We start from the raw sequence: 14,806 nt of genomic DNA, 5'->3' as shown, positions 1-14,806 counted from the left end.
GCAGGGGACACGGGTTCGAGCCCTGGTCTGGGAAGATCCCACATGCCACGGAGCAACTAGGCCCGTGAGCCACAATTACTGAGCCTGCGCGTCTGGAGCCTGTGCTCCGCAACAAGAGAGGCCACGACAGTGAGAGGCCCACGCACTGTGATGAAGAGTGACCCCCGCTTGCCACAACTAGAGAAAGCCCTCGCACAGAACCGAAGACCCAACACAGCCAAAAATAAATAATTAATTTTTTAAAAAAGTTAAAGGAATTAATATAGTAAAAATAACTATAACAACACTAACCTATTAATTGCACAATATAAAAAATATGTAAATCATAACAGCAATAACTTAAAATGTGGGGTGGAGGAGAAGCAAAAACGTAAAGTTTAGGAATTCTATTGAAGTTAAGTTGCTAACAGCTTAAAATAGCGTGTTATAATTTTAAGATAGTTTATGTAAGCTTCTTGATAACCTCAAGGTAAAAACCTGTAGCAATTACACAAAAGGACTTGATAAAGAAGTCAAAGCATACTGATACCAAAAGACATCAAACACAAAAAAGACAGCAGGCTAAGAAACAGGGAACAGTGGATCTACAAAACAACCAGAAAACAATTAACAAATGGTGATAGTAAGTCCTTACCTAGCAATAATTACTTTAAATGTAAACAGATTAAATTCTCCAATCAAAAGACATAGAATGGCTAAATCAACTTATATTACTTACCTATTTCAATTTATATTCAGACCATAAGATTAAAAAACAGGTTATATACACTGAAAAGTACAAAACATTGCTGAAACAAATTAAAGAAGACAAATAAATGGAAAGACATCCCTTGTTCATGTACTGGAAGACTGAATATTGTTAAAATGACAGTACTACCCAGAATGATCTATAGATTCAATGAAATACCTATAAAAATCCCAATGATGCTTTTGCAGAAATAAAAAACCCATCCTATGATTCATATGGAATATCAAAAGACCCCAAATAGCCAAAATAATCTTGAAAAAGAAGAATAAAGTTGGAGGACCATACTTCCTGATTTCAAAACTTACTGAAAAGCTACAATAACTGAAACAGTGTGGTACTAGCATAAGGGCAGATATATATACCAATGGAAAAGAATAGAGAGCCCAGAAATACACCCTTGCATATGTGGCCAATTGATTTTCAACAAGAGTGCCAAGACAATTCAATGGAGAAAGGAAAGGCTTTTCAACAAATGGTGCTGGGAAAATTGGATATGTACATACAAAAGAATGAAATTGGAAAGTGTTACGGAGCTCTGTCCGCCACAGCAACAGTCAGCTTTACCCACCACCAGAGCCTCCCATCAAGCCTCTTAGATAGCCTCAACCACCAGAGGACAGACAGCAGAAGCAAGAAAAACTACAATCCTGCAGCCTGTGGACCAAAAACCACAGTTACAGAAAGATAGACAAGATGAAAAGGCAGAGGGCTATGTACCAGATGAAGGAACAAGAAAAAAACCCAGAAAAACAACTAAATGAAGTGGAGATAGGCAACCTTCCAGAAAAAGAATTCAGAATAATGATAGTGAAGATGATCCAGGACCTCGGAATAAGAATGGAGGCAAAGATCGAGAAGATGCAAGAAATGTTTAACAAAGACCTAGAAGAATTAAAGAACAAACAAACAGAGATGAACAATACAATAACTGAAATGAAAACTACACTAGAAGGAATCAATAGCAGAATAACTGAGGCAGAAGAACGGATAAGTGACCTGGAAGACAGAATGGTGGAATTCACTGCTGCAGAACAGACTAAAGAAAAAAGAATGAAAAGAAATGAAGACAGCCTAAGAGACCTCTGGGACAACATTAAACGCAACAACATTCGCATTATAGGGGTCCCAGAAGGAGAAGAGAGAGAGAAAGGACCAGAGAAAATACTTGAAGAGATTATAGTCGAAAACTTCCTAACATGGGAAAGGAAATAGCCACCCAAGTCCAGGAAGCACAGTGAGTCCCATACAGGATAAACCCAAGGAGAAACACACCGAGACACATAGTAATCAAAGTGGCAAAAATTAAAGACAAAGAAAAATTATTGAAAGCAGCAAGGGAAAAACGACAAATAACATACAAGGGAACTCCCATAAGGTTAACAGCTGATTTCTCAGCAGAAACTCTACAAGCCAGAAGGGAGTGGCATGATATACTTAAAGTGATGAAAGGGAAGAACCTACAACCAAGATTACTCTACCCGGCAAGGATCTCTTTCAGATTTGATGGAGAAATCAAAAGCTTTACAGACAAGCAAAAGCTAAGAGAATTCAGTATCACCAAACCAGCTCTACAACAAATGCTAAAGGAACTTCTCTAAGTGGGAAACACAAGAGAAGAAAACGACCTACAAAAACAAACCCAAAACAATTAAGAAAATGGTCATAGGAACATACATATCGATAATTACCTTAAACGTGAATGGATTAAATGCTCCAACCAATAGACACAGGCTTGCTGAATGGATACAAAAACAAGACCCATATATATGCTGTCTATAAGAGACCCACTTCAAACCTAGGGACACATACAGACTGAAAGTGAGGGGATGGAAAAAGATATTCCATGCAAATGGAAATCAAAAGAAAGCTGGAGTAGCTATACTCATATCAGATAAAATAGACTTTAAAATAAAGAATGTTACAAGAGACAAGGACGGACACTACATAATGATCAAGGGATCAATCCAAGAAGAAGATATAACAATTATAAATATATATGCAACCAACATAGGAGCACCTCAATACATAAGGCAACTGCTAACAGCTATAAAAGAGGAAATTGACAGTAACACAATAATAGTGGGGGTCTTTAACACCTCACTTACACCAATGGACAGATCATCCAAAATGAAAATAAATAAGGAAACAGAAGCTTTAAATGACACAATGGACCAGATAGATTTAACTGATATTTATAGGACATTCCATCCAAAAACAGCAGATTACACGTTCTTCTCAAGTGCGCATGGAACATTCTCCAGGATAGATCACATCTTGGGTCACAAATCAAGCCTCAGTAAATTTAAGAAAACTGAAATCATATCAAGCATCTTTTCTGACCACAACGCTATGAGATTAGAAATGAATTACAGGGAAAAAAACGTAAAAAACACAAACACATGGAGGCTACACAATACGTTACTAAATAACAAAGAGATCACTGAAGAAATCAAAGAGGAAATCAAAAAATACCTAGAGACAAATGACAATGAAAACACGACAATCCAAAACCTATGGGATGCAGCAAAAGCAGTTCTAAGAGGGAAGTTTATAGCTATACAAGCCTACCTAAAGAAACAAGAAAAATCTCAAGTAAACAATCTAACCTTACACCTAAAGGAACTAGAGAAAGAAGAACAAACAAAACCCAATGTTAGCAGAAGGAAAGAAATCATAAAGATCAGAGCGGAAATAAATGAAATAGAAACAAAGAAAACAATAGCAAAGATCAATAAATCTAAAAGCTGGTCCTTTGAGAAGATAAACAAAATTGATAAGCCATTAGCCAGACTCACCAAGAAGAAGAGGGAGAGGACTCAAATCAATAAAATTAGAAACGAAAAAGGAGAAGTTACAACAGACACCACAGAAATACAAAGCATCCTAAGGGACTACTACAAGCAACTCTATGCCAATAAAATGGACAACCTGGAAGAAATGGACAAATTCTTACAAAGGTATAACCTTCCAAGACTGAACCAGGAAGAAACAGAAAATATGAACAGACCAATCACAAGTAATGAAATTGAAACTGTGATAAAAAATCTTCCAACAAACAAAAGTCCAGGACCAGATGGCTTCACAGGTGAATTCTGTCAAACATTTAGAGAAGAGCTAACACCCATCCTTCTCAAACTCTTCCAAAAAATTGCAGAGGAAGGAACACTCCCAAACTCATTCTATGAGGCCACCATCACCCTGATACCAAAACCAGACAAAGATACTACAAAAAAAGAAAATTACAGACCAATATCACTGATGAATATAGATGCAAAAATCCTCAACAAAATACTAGCAAACAGAATCCAACAACACATTAAAAGGATCATACACCACGATCAAGTGGGATTTATCCCAGGGATGCAAGGATTCTTCAATATACGCAAATCAACTAATGTGGTACACTATATTAACAAATTGAAGAATAAAAACCATATGATCATCTGAATAGATGCAGAAAAAGCTTTTGACAAAATTCAACACCCATTTATGATAAAAGCTCTCCAGAAAGTGGGCATAGAGGGAACCTACCTCAACATAATAAAGGTCATATACGACAAACCCACAGCAAACATCATTCTCAATCTACAGATTCAATGCAATCCCTGTCAAATTACCAATGGCATTTTTTACGGAGCTAGAACAAATCATCTTAAAATTTGTATGGAGACACAAAAGACCCCGAATACCCAAAGCAGTCTTGAGGGAAAAAAACGGAGCTGGAGGAATCAGACTCCCTGACTTCAGACTATACTACAAAGCTACAGTAATCAAGACAATATGGTACTGGCACAAAAACAGAAACATAAATCAATGGAACAAGATAGAAAGCCCAGAGATAAACCCACGTACCTATGGTCAACTAATCTATGACAAAGGAGGCAAAGATATACAATGGAGAAAAGACAGTCTCTTCAATAAGTGGTGCTGGGAAAACTGGACAGCTACATGTAAAAGAATGAAATTAGAATACTCCCTAACACCATACACAAAAATAAACTCAAAATGGATTCGAGACCTAAATGTAAGACTGGACACTATAAAACTCTTAGAGGAAAACATAGGAAGAACACTCTTTGACATAAATCACAGCAAGATCTGTTTTGATCCACCTCCTAGAGTAATGGAAATAAAAACAAAAATAAACAAATGGGACCTAATGAAACTTCAAAGCTTTTGCACAGCAAAGGAAACCATAAACAAGACGAAAAGACAACCCTCAGAATGGGAGAAAATATTTGCAAACGAATCAACGGACAAAGGATTAATCTCCAAAATATATAAACAGCTCATTCAGCTCAATATTAAAGAAACAAACACCCCAATCCAAAAATGGGCAGAAGACCTAAATAGACATTTCTCCAAAGAAGACATACAGACGGCCACGAAGCACATGAAAAGATGCTCAACATCACTAATTATTAGAGAAATGCAAATCAAAACTACAATGAGGCATCACCTCACACCAGTTAGAATGGGCATCATCAGAAAATCTACAAACAACAAATGCCGGAGAGGGTGTGGAGAACAGGGAACCCTCTTGCACTGTTGGTGGGAATGTAAATTGATACAGCCACTATGGAGAACAATATGGAGGTTCCTTAAAAAACTAAAAATAGAATTACCATATGACCCAGCAATCCCACTACTGGGCATATACCCAGAGAAAACCATAATTCAAAAAGACACATGCACCCGACTGTTCATTGCAGCACTATTTACAATAGCCAGGTCATGGAAGCAACCTAAATGCCCATCAACAGACAAATGGATAAAGAAGATGTGGTATATATATACAATGGAATATTACTCAGCCATAAAAAGGAACGAAATTGAGTCATTTGTTGAGACGTGGATGGATCTAGAGACTGTCATACAGAGTGAAGTAAGTCAGAAAGAGAAAAACAAATATCGTATATTAACGCATGTATGTGGAACCTAGAAAAATGGTACAGATGAGCCGGTTTGCAGGGCAGAAGTTGAGACACAGATGTAGAGAATGGACATATGGACACCAAGGGGGGAAAACTGCGGTGGGGTGGGGATGGTGTTGTGCTGAATTGGGCGATTGGGATTGACATGTATACACTGATGTGTATAAAATTGATGCCTATAAGAACCTGCAGTATAAACAGACAAACAAAACAACTAATACTAAACTTTCATTGGGTTATTTGTATGGAAATATGTTAATATAAATGTTTCAGACATTACATGAAATTTCTAAAAAAAAAAAAAAAAATTCTCAAGCCTTACAGCGATACTTGGGCTCTGCTAATTAAAGTAGCTTCATAAGTAAAAAAAATTAAAAAAAAAAAGCACCTGGAACAGTTCTTTGCTCAAAAAGATAAAAAGTTTTGGGAAGGTGGAATTATGAAGTTGCCTGAAAAATGGCAGAAGGTAGTGGAACAAAAGAGTGAATACACTGTTCAATAAAGTTCCTGACATAAAGTTCTTGAAAATGAAAAAAAGAATGAAATTGGACCCTTACACCATATGCAAAACTTAACTCAAAATAGATCAAAGACCAAAATATAAGAATAAAGCTATAAAACTCTTAGAAGAAAACACAGAAGAAAAGCTTCATGATATTGGATTTGGCAGTGATTCTTGGATATGACACCAAAAGCACAGGCAACAAAAGAAAAAAATAGATAAATTGGACTTGATCAAAATTAAAAACTTGTGCATCAAAGGACACGCTCAAGAGAGTGAAAGGACAACCCACAGAATTGGAGAAAATACTTGTTTAATATCTAGGATATATAAAGCACTCCTACAGCTCAACATCCACAAAAAATCCAGACAGCCGAGTTCAAAAATGGGCAAAGGACTTGAATAGACGTTTCTCTATAGAAGAAATACAGGACTACCGTGGTGGTCCAGTGGTTAAGAATCCGTGCTTCCACTGCAGGGGGCATGGGTTCGATCCCTGGTCTGGGAGCTAAGATCCTGCATGCCACATGGTGTGGCAAAAAATAAAATAAAATAAACCTTAAAAAAAAAGAAGGAATACAAATGGCCAGAAAGCACATGGAAAGATGCTCAACATCACTAATCATTAGGGAAATGTGACTCAAAACCACAATGAGGGACTCCCCTGGTGGCGCAGTGGTTAAGAATCTACCTGCCAATGCAGGGGACCACGGGTTCAAGCCCTGGTCTGGGAAGATCCCACATGCCGTGGAGCACCTAAGCCCGTGCGCCACAACTACTGAGCCTGTGCAGTAGAGCCCGTGAGCCACAACTACTGAGCCGGAGCGCCTAGAGCCCATGCTCCGCAGCGAGAGAAGCCACCACAATGAGAAGCCCATGAACCGCAACGAAGAGTAGCCCCTGCTCGCCGCAACTAGAGAAAGCCCGCACGCAGCAATGAAGACCCAACGCAGCCAAAAATAAATTAATTAAAACAACAACAAAACCACAATGAGATACCACTTCACACTCATTCAGATAGTTACCATAGTAATAGTGTAAGTAATGAACTAGGGATATGGAGACTGATATTCTGAATCTACTTCTCATCAGTGGGGAGTATTGGGGGACAAAAAGAAGCAAATTTAAGAGATACTGCACAGAGAGAGTCAGCTAACTCTCTAGGTAATGGAACTGTTGGTGAGGCTGTTATCTGAGAAAATAGAGAAGGGATAGAATTAGAGGAAAGATTTTTTTTTTTTAATAAGATGGGAATTTAATCTGAACTTTATACCTGATTTTGACCACTTCCAGATTTAGCATGCCATGATAACACTTAGAACAGTTGGTAGTCATTTTTTTTAAATTAATTAATTATTTATTTTTGGCCATGTTGGGTCTTTGTTGCTGCGCACAGGCTTTCTCTAGTTGCAGCGAGCAGGGGCTACTCTTCGTTGCGATGCGTGGGCTTCTCATTGCGATGGCTTCTCTTGTTGTGGAGCACGGGCTCTAGGTAAGTGGGCTCAATAGTTGTGGCTCGCAGGCTCTAGAGCACAGGATCAGTAGTTGTGGCACACGGGCTTAGTTGCTCTGCGGCATGTGGGATCTTCCCGGACCAGGGCTCGAACCCGTGTCCCCTGCGTTGGCAGGCAGATTCTTAACCTCTGCGCCACCAGGGTAGTCCCAGTTGATAGTTGTTTGACTAAAAACACAAGTTATTTATAAACCACTTAATATGTATTTACTTTTGTATACAGATTGTAATCCAAGAAAAACAAAATGGTAAATTAAGAGTTCAGATAGCTTAGATAAGACTTGATTTCTGGGCTTCAGAAAGATGTGGAAACTTTTCCTGAAGAAACTTTTCTTTCTTGCTTGCTAAACTTGTCTTCCTTGCTTTGATGCAGGCTTGTTTCTCAATTCTCAATCTGACAAAACGTTCCATGTAGGACACTGCAAAGAATCGTTTTCTATTGTTTCTTTTATTTAGGTACCAAGGTATAGGCCACTGCTTGAACTTGTGCCAGATGACTCTTCCAAAGATGTCTCTTCTCCAAGAACTAGGTCTAGCTTTTTCTTGACCAGTCTGAAGAAGTCTGAGGGCATCTTCCCTTTCCTGGACAACTTTATCTAATGCATCCATGGAATCTACTACCTTTTCTAACCGCTTCAGACTTGGCATTGGCAATCTCTGCCGCTTAGCCTCCTGCTCTAGAGTTAGGAGCATGTTTCTTTCAGGAGAACATACCAAAGTTTGTGTAAATCTTCATTACTTTTGTTCCTTAATTGCTGACAGGTCCATGAAGCTCCCTGTGCTAGCAGGGGCCTGAGGACTTATTAACGACCTGAAAGCCTTCAGGGCTGCCGAGACTCTTCTCTAGAGGAAAGAGTTTAAAAGTTCATGTTTGGACTTGTTGGAAATGTGACTCCAATATATATGTATAGTAGGGAGCTGGAAATACGACTCAGCTGGAGAGACTTGGGAGTTGCCAGGACATGATGACTCCTGAAACAGAAGGAGATGAGACATCTCTAGGGAAGAATACAGATGATAAGGCAAGAGGATAGAAGGTGGAACTCTTGAAAATACTGCCATTTAAAAGAAGACAAAGACTCAAGGAATAAGGAAAAAAAAATTTTTAAGGTAGAGAATAGGGTGTCTTAAAAATCAAGAAAAGAGATAGGAGGGAATTCCCTGGCAGTCCAGTGGCTAGGAATCCGAGCTTTCACTGCTGAGGGCCCAGGTTCAATCCCTGGTTGGCGAACTAGGATCCCACAAGCCATGCGGCATGGCCAAAAAAAAAAAAAAGAGAACAGCAGTCAACTTTGCCAAATGTTATACAGATGAAATAGGATGGGGATTGAGTAGAGGTCATTGGATTTGGTGTAGAGGTGGGTCTTTAATAGTCCGTTCTGGCTACAAAAATCAGACTGCAATTGGGATTTTATGAGTCAATGCAGGTGAAACAAAAGGGAGTCTTTCTTTCAAGGAGTCTAGTAGTGAAAGGAAGAACAGAAACAGGTAGGGTTTGTTTGTTTGTTAAATAACGATGAGGTGACCTAAACATGTTTGAAGGCTGTAGGGAAGAAGCAAGAGGAAAATATTGAAAAATACTAAAGAGACAATGAGGTATAATGAAACAGCTATAGATTTGAGACTAGGTTTAAATCAATAGGTTGCCACTTTACAGCAATGTGATCTTGGGAAAATTACCAAATATCTCTGATCTCTGACTCCTCAGGTGTGAAATGGAGATAACAGCTATCTCAGAGGGCTACTGGGAGGGCTTTTTAAAAATACAGAGTTATATGTAACATTCTTAAACAGTACCTAATCTCAGAGCGGGTCTTTCATGTTATAAGAAGGAATAAGGGATAACTGATGGTGCAAGGTTTAGGAAATGAGGGAACAGGAATAGAAGTGGCAGAGTCTTCTGAGACAGGAGGTACTCCTGAAAAATACAGACTACGCCTCAGTAATGTCGACTTCCTCAGCACCTAGCCCAGTCCCTAGTATATAATATACATTTAGTAAATGTTTGTTGAGTAAAGGGGTGAAAATATCAATAAGATTTAGCCTTGAGAACTGTTAAGTGGAATATTAATATTATCTTCAAATGCTTGGAAGAGTAATGAGGTTTAATATATATGGCTTCTGAAGGCAGAATGAAAATCAAGACACTTAGTTCAACATAAGGAAAGGCTTTCTAAGAAATAAAGCTGCACAAAATTTAAATGAAATTCTTCCCGAGGTAGCAGTTCATCATCACAAGAGGTGTTTCAAGTAGAGAGCCAAATGATATAGTTATGGTTATGTGTGTGGATTTTCTTTCTGACACACCTGGATTTGATCCCTGATTTCACTGCTTTCCAGTCAGGGTCTCCCTACAGTAAAGAGTGGTTGTGAAGGTAGTGGAAATTGTGTCTGAAAAAATGCCTGACTCAGTGCATTAAAGCAATAATTATTTCAGACTAGAGAACCCTTTACTTCAATATTTTAAGAAGGATTCATATACAGCACAGATAATTGAACCACACATTTAAAATACCTCTTTGAACTCTTAAGATTTTATGACAATATAACAAAGCTATATTATTATGGCCAAGGCGGTATATCTAGTAGGTTCTGGAATCTTACTTAAAGCCACTGCAGCACAAAGTGTCAGAGGAGGACTAGCATACAGGTCGCCCCTCTCCAAATGCATTGTTCTCCCCACCGTGTCAAAGGAGGAACAGACTAGTAAAGGCACAATATCAGGACTTAATAGGTGAGAAGAGCTTTTCCAAGAATCTTCAAACCATACCAAGCAGGCTTTTCCTTCCTTGGTTTAAGGTTGGAAAGCTGTTGAAAAGCAGTTCTTAAAGACAGCATTTTAGAAAAGAGTTGTAAAACACCCGCACCTGAAAGACCAGAATTGATTTCTAACTCTGAAGCTTTTTTCTACATCTTTTTCTATACCCTTGGGTTTATAATAGCTTCCCATTTTTCTGAGCTCTATTCCTCAAGAGGCCAATTTATGGAACTGAAATGCATGTTTTTTAAATGTGGTATACAGATTAAAAGATTAAAACCTTATGAACCCCATCAGGCCAGTTACCCTCAGTTGAATTTTGAAGTTGTTGTTAGTTTTTCTTAGAGACTTTTCATTCTTCTCCGAGATACCTCATAAAAATTAGAGACTAAAGAGAGACTATATGACAGGTACCATGGTTTTCCACAGTATTTATCTTAGAGCTTCATTTTAAATGTTAGGGGGGTCATAAAGTTCTATTATAACTGTGGTAAATCTATTTCTCCAAGACTGACATCATCCATAGACTCAATAAATATTTATTATGTCTCCTATAAAGTAGGCCAACTCCTGTATAGTACCAGAAATACAAAATAAAACATGTAGTCCTTGTCTTCATGGACTTGTCTCACCATGATCTAATGGTGAGAAAGACAAATACATGATTACAATACAATAATTTTTAAAGCTAAAAGAAAAGCTATTTATTATTTAAAGCAAGGTCCAAAAAACTACAACCCACAGGCCAAATCTGGCCTGTCTCCTATTTTTATATAGCCCATAAACAAAGAATGTTTTTTACACTTTTAAATGGTTGGGGAAAACCCAAAATGACAAAATAGTATTTTGTTCAAATTTTAGTGTTCATAAATAGTTTTATTGGATCACAGCACACTCATTCAATGATGTATCATCTATGACCACTTTGGTTCTACTGTGACAGAGTTGAGTATGGCCTGCAAAGCCTAAAATGTTTACTGTCTTTACAGAAAATGTTTGTTGACCTCTGACTTAAAGGATTTATTTCAACAAATATTCAGTGTACTATTCAGTATAAGGCATTATGGCTACTTGGAAACATATGGCTTAACTGAACATGGCTGAAGTCAAATGGTCCTCTGCCACTTCATAATATCCCCCAAGAGAATAAAATAAGAGTTCTGTTCTGAATACATACCTAGTGTCCTTAGTGCAGTGGGCAGCCGTGAGGACCCATCTGTTTTTCACTAAGCTTCCCGCACATACATGAGCAAGATATCTGCCAGATTGAATCTGTAGGCTAACTAGCCATGGCCATGCACCAATTTGAGCTTCTGTGCCCCCTACAATCCGAGACCCCTTGAACGTATTTGCAAGTGGTGCTGTTCCACAATCTAAAAATAAAAATGATATATTATTTGGACTGAACATATTATTATATGTATTACTTCATAATCTTAACACGTTAATATAATATTTGAAATTCCTATTTAAAAAACTCATAAAGCAAGCTAGATACCTAAGCCATGCCCATATTTTGAAAAACAATCTTAGAGAGTTAAGACAAACATGCCTTAATTGCTTACTTACAAATAGAAAGACATTAAATCAGCACAATTCATCAATTTTAAAACTCTTCTCCTGAGAAGTATAACAATGAGGTAAGTTTCTCTGGCCGGGTATCACATTTTTTTCCCTGTGTGAAACGGCCACTAAAAGAGCCTGGGACTGGTCAACCAAGAGCTACAAGTTCTAATACTTGCCATTTAACTTGCTGGGTTAATTCTTCTTAACTGTAGTATGAAAAAGTCACCTAACAGCCCTTTCATCTTTGAATTCCAATGAATTATTAGTCTGTAAAATGGGAATGACAAACCCCAGAATGTTTTGAGGCGCATATACAGACGCAGAAGTGTATGGCATTTTTACTATTAGTACTACTACTACAGTCATTAAAATTGGACTGCTTGGATCCGTAAATTTTTAGTTAAAGGCAATTGGAAAAACAGAAGAGGAGGGCCCCAAATTCAAATACTACTTAAGTGGGAAAAAGGCAAGGACGACCGTCCAAAGAGAAGAACGAACAGATACTGCCCTTTGCGTTCAACACTTCCTCTTCCGGGGCCTGGTGCTTCTGCGCCCTGGGCCTCCCACTCACGGCCTCGGGCCACTTCCGACCTCCAGCCTGTTCTCTCGAGGAGCCGCGCCCACTCCTTTCGGAGAGTGAGTAGTGTTCTGGGCATATGAGAGCGCCCCCCACAAACAAGAGCGCTGCGCTCAGGAGCCCCAGCCCCATGTCGGAACTCCTGGTGGGCAAGATGGCGGCAGGCATTTCCCGCCCGCTACCCCACGCCGCCCCTCCCCCCACCCCGCGAGCCTGTGGGCCCTCGGCCTGAGCAGCCTGGCAGAGGAGGCGGGCGAGGCGGGAGACGCGGGAGCTGTGCGGCTGGCTCAGTGCCGGGGGGCGGGGTGGGGGGGGGGAAACCACGCAAGCGAAGTAGGCGAGGGGTTTTGATGGGGGCGGAGGCCTGTGAGGCTGCGGAAATGCCCGGATGAGTCAAGGCCTCCGCTGGTGTTCTAGTTAAGCGACCAATGAAATGTCTCGCCCTCAGCCAGGATCTGGGGATTCGCTAACTGGCGAGACCTTCCTGAGCCAGATCTACACACTTAGATGGTACAGTAGGACTGTTGTGGTGAGAGGGGAGCTGCTGGAACCTCTGGAGCAGCTCAGACTTCAAGGCCAGGAAGGCTTCCAGAAGTAAGAGCACCTAAACTGAAGTGGGTAAGCTGGGGAAGGGAGACGTAAAGCAGAAGCCAAAGCAAGTGTAGAGGTTGGGATCTGAGACAATGTGGGCATTGGGGGAGCCCAATTTCTGTAATACACATTGATCTCATCATTAATTGTTTTGTAGTAGTTTACCTTCAACTCGCCACCTCTGGGTGAGCTGATTAAATCAAATGTAAGGACCTGCAGGGACTTCCTGGTGGTCCAGTGGTTAAGACTCCACGCTTCCACTACAGGGGGTGCGGGTTCATGCCTCCAAGCGCACCCCCCGCCCCCAGAATTTAAGGACCTGCCTGAAAGTTGAGGACAAAGCCTGACTAAAGGTCACTGCACCCACTCCCACCCCAAACACACACACACACACCCACACACCAGTCCCCAGCCTGAAAGATACGTTATTCCTTGCCCCATCAGAACCCCCAAGATGCCCCTTGACATTACAAACGCTGTGGGAAAAGAGCGCAGATAAGTGGCTCCAGTTAATCGATCCACTGAACAAGTAGATATTAACCTCATAGTACGTATCATACACCAAAATAAGTATCATATCATGGGAGGTGTGTTAAGACCTGGCCCTCTGACCTAGAGAACTTTATAACTTGGCTAGCAGAGAAAATCAGGGGTAATTCACTTGGGGAACAAAGAAGGAAACCGTGACACCCAAGCCTAATATGAATTCAGACACAAGGGATTGGTGTGGGTTGTGGCAGTCTGGGAAGGCTCCTTGCGGGAGGGGAATGTGAGCTGGATCTAGATAGAGGGGGAAGGTCAAGAAGAGGAAGATGTAGTGAAGACAGACTAAGCAAAGGTATGGATATGTATTTATGTGTGTTTCTCTGGAGAAACAGAACCAATAGGACATATAGAGATATATAAGAGGAGATTATTTGTGGGAATTGGCTCCCACAATTATGGAGGCTGAGAAGTCTCATGATATGCCATCTGCAAGCTGGAAAACCAGTGGTATAATTCAGTCCCAACCGAAAGGCCGGAGAACCAGGAGCTCTGATGTGGGAGGGCAGGGAAGATGGATGTCCCAACTCAAGAAGAAGGAGAAATTGCCCTTCGTGCACCTTTTTGTTCTGTTTGGGCCCTCAGTGGATTGGAGTGAATGACACCCATCCAACATTGGTGACGGCAGATCTTCTTTACTCAGTCTGCTAGTTCAAATGGTAATCTTCAGAAACACCCTCACAGACACACCCAGAAATAATATTTTACCAGTGATCAGGGTGTCCCTTAGCCCTATCAAGTTGACACATAAAGTTAACCACCATAGTAATAATGATACCACGTGTGTGTATAATTTTAGTTTTTTTTTTTTTATTGTTTTCTGTTATCTTTCAGAGACTGAAGAGAGAAACCATGCCTTAAAATTTTTGATCAGGATATATAAGAGAAAAAACGAAGTTGAAGGCTTCTTCCTGGTTTTGTATTTGATTTGATTCTTTTTGGAGTCCAGGATCATGTATGGCCCTTCTTCCCTTTAGCAGAACCATTTACTATGGTTCTGGATATGCAGTAGTAGGCCTGGACCCTGCTTTGTACTTAGGGGTATAAGCATGCTCAGCATAATGAAGAGAAATT

At 39.9% G+C, this 14,806-nt stretch overlaps 1 protein-coding gene and 1 pseudogene across 1 annotated transcript in view; both read right to left on the bottom strand.

Annotated features, from left to right (window-relative positions):
- TMPRSS12 (transmembrane serine protease 12) overlaps positions 1–12,766 on the bottom strand; it is a 38,358-nt gene extending 25,592 nt beyond the window's left edge. Inside the window, exons 1-2 of the mRNA XM_068561918.1 lie at positions 12,529–12,766; positions 11,633–11,828 (exon numbers count right to left, since the gene is read on the bottom strand). Of these exons, the coding sequence (XP_068418019.1) occupies positions 11,633–11,828; positions 12,529–12,766 (434 nt within the window). The remainder of the gene's footprint in view (positions 1–11,632; positions 11,829–12,528) is intronic.
- LOC137775512 (large ribosomal subunit protein uL29m pseudogene) lies at positions 7,968–8,467 on the bottom strand (annotated as a pseudogene).
- Positions 12,767–14,806: the final 2,040 nt, after the last annotated feature.

The sequence above is a fragment of the Eschrichtius robustus genome, chromosome 13, assembly GCF_028021215.1.
Source record: "Eschrichtius robustus isolate mEscRob2 chromosome 13, mEscRob2.pri, whole genome shotgun sequence".
Classification (NCBI taxonomy): Eukaryota; Metazoa; Chordata; class Mammalia; order Artiodactyla; family Eschrichtiidae; genus Eschrichtius; species Eschrichtius robustus.
The sequence above is the reverse complement of the archived record's forward strand: the minus strand, read 5'-3'. Positions and strand labels throughout refer to the sequence as shown.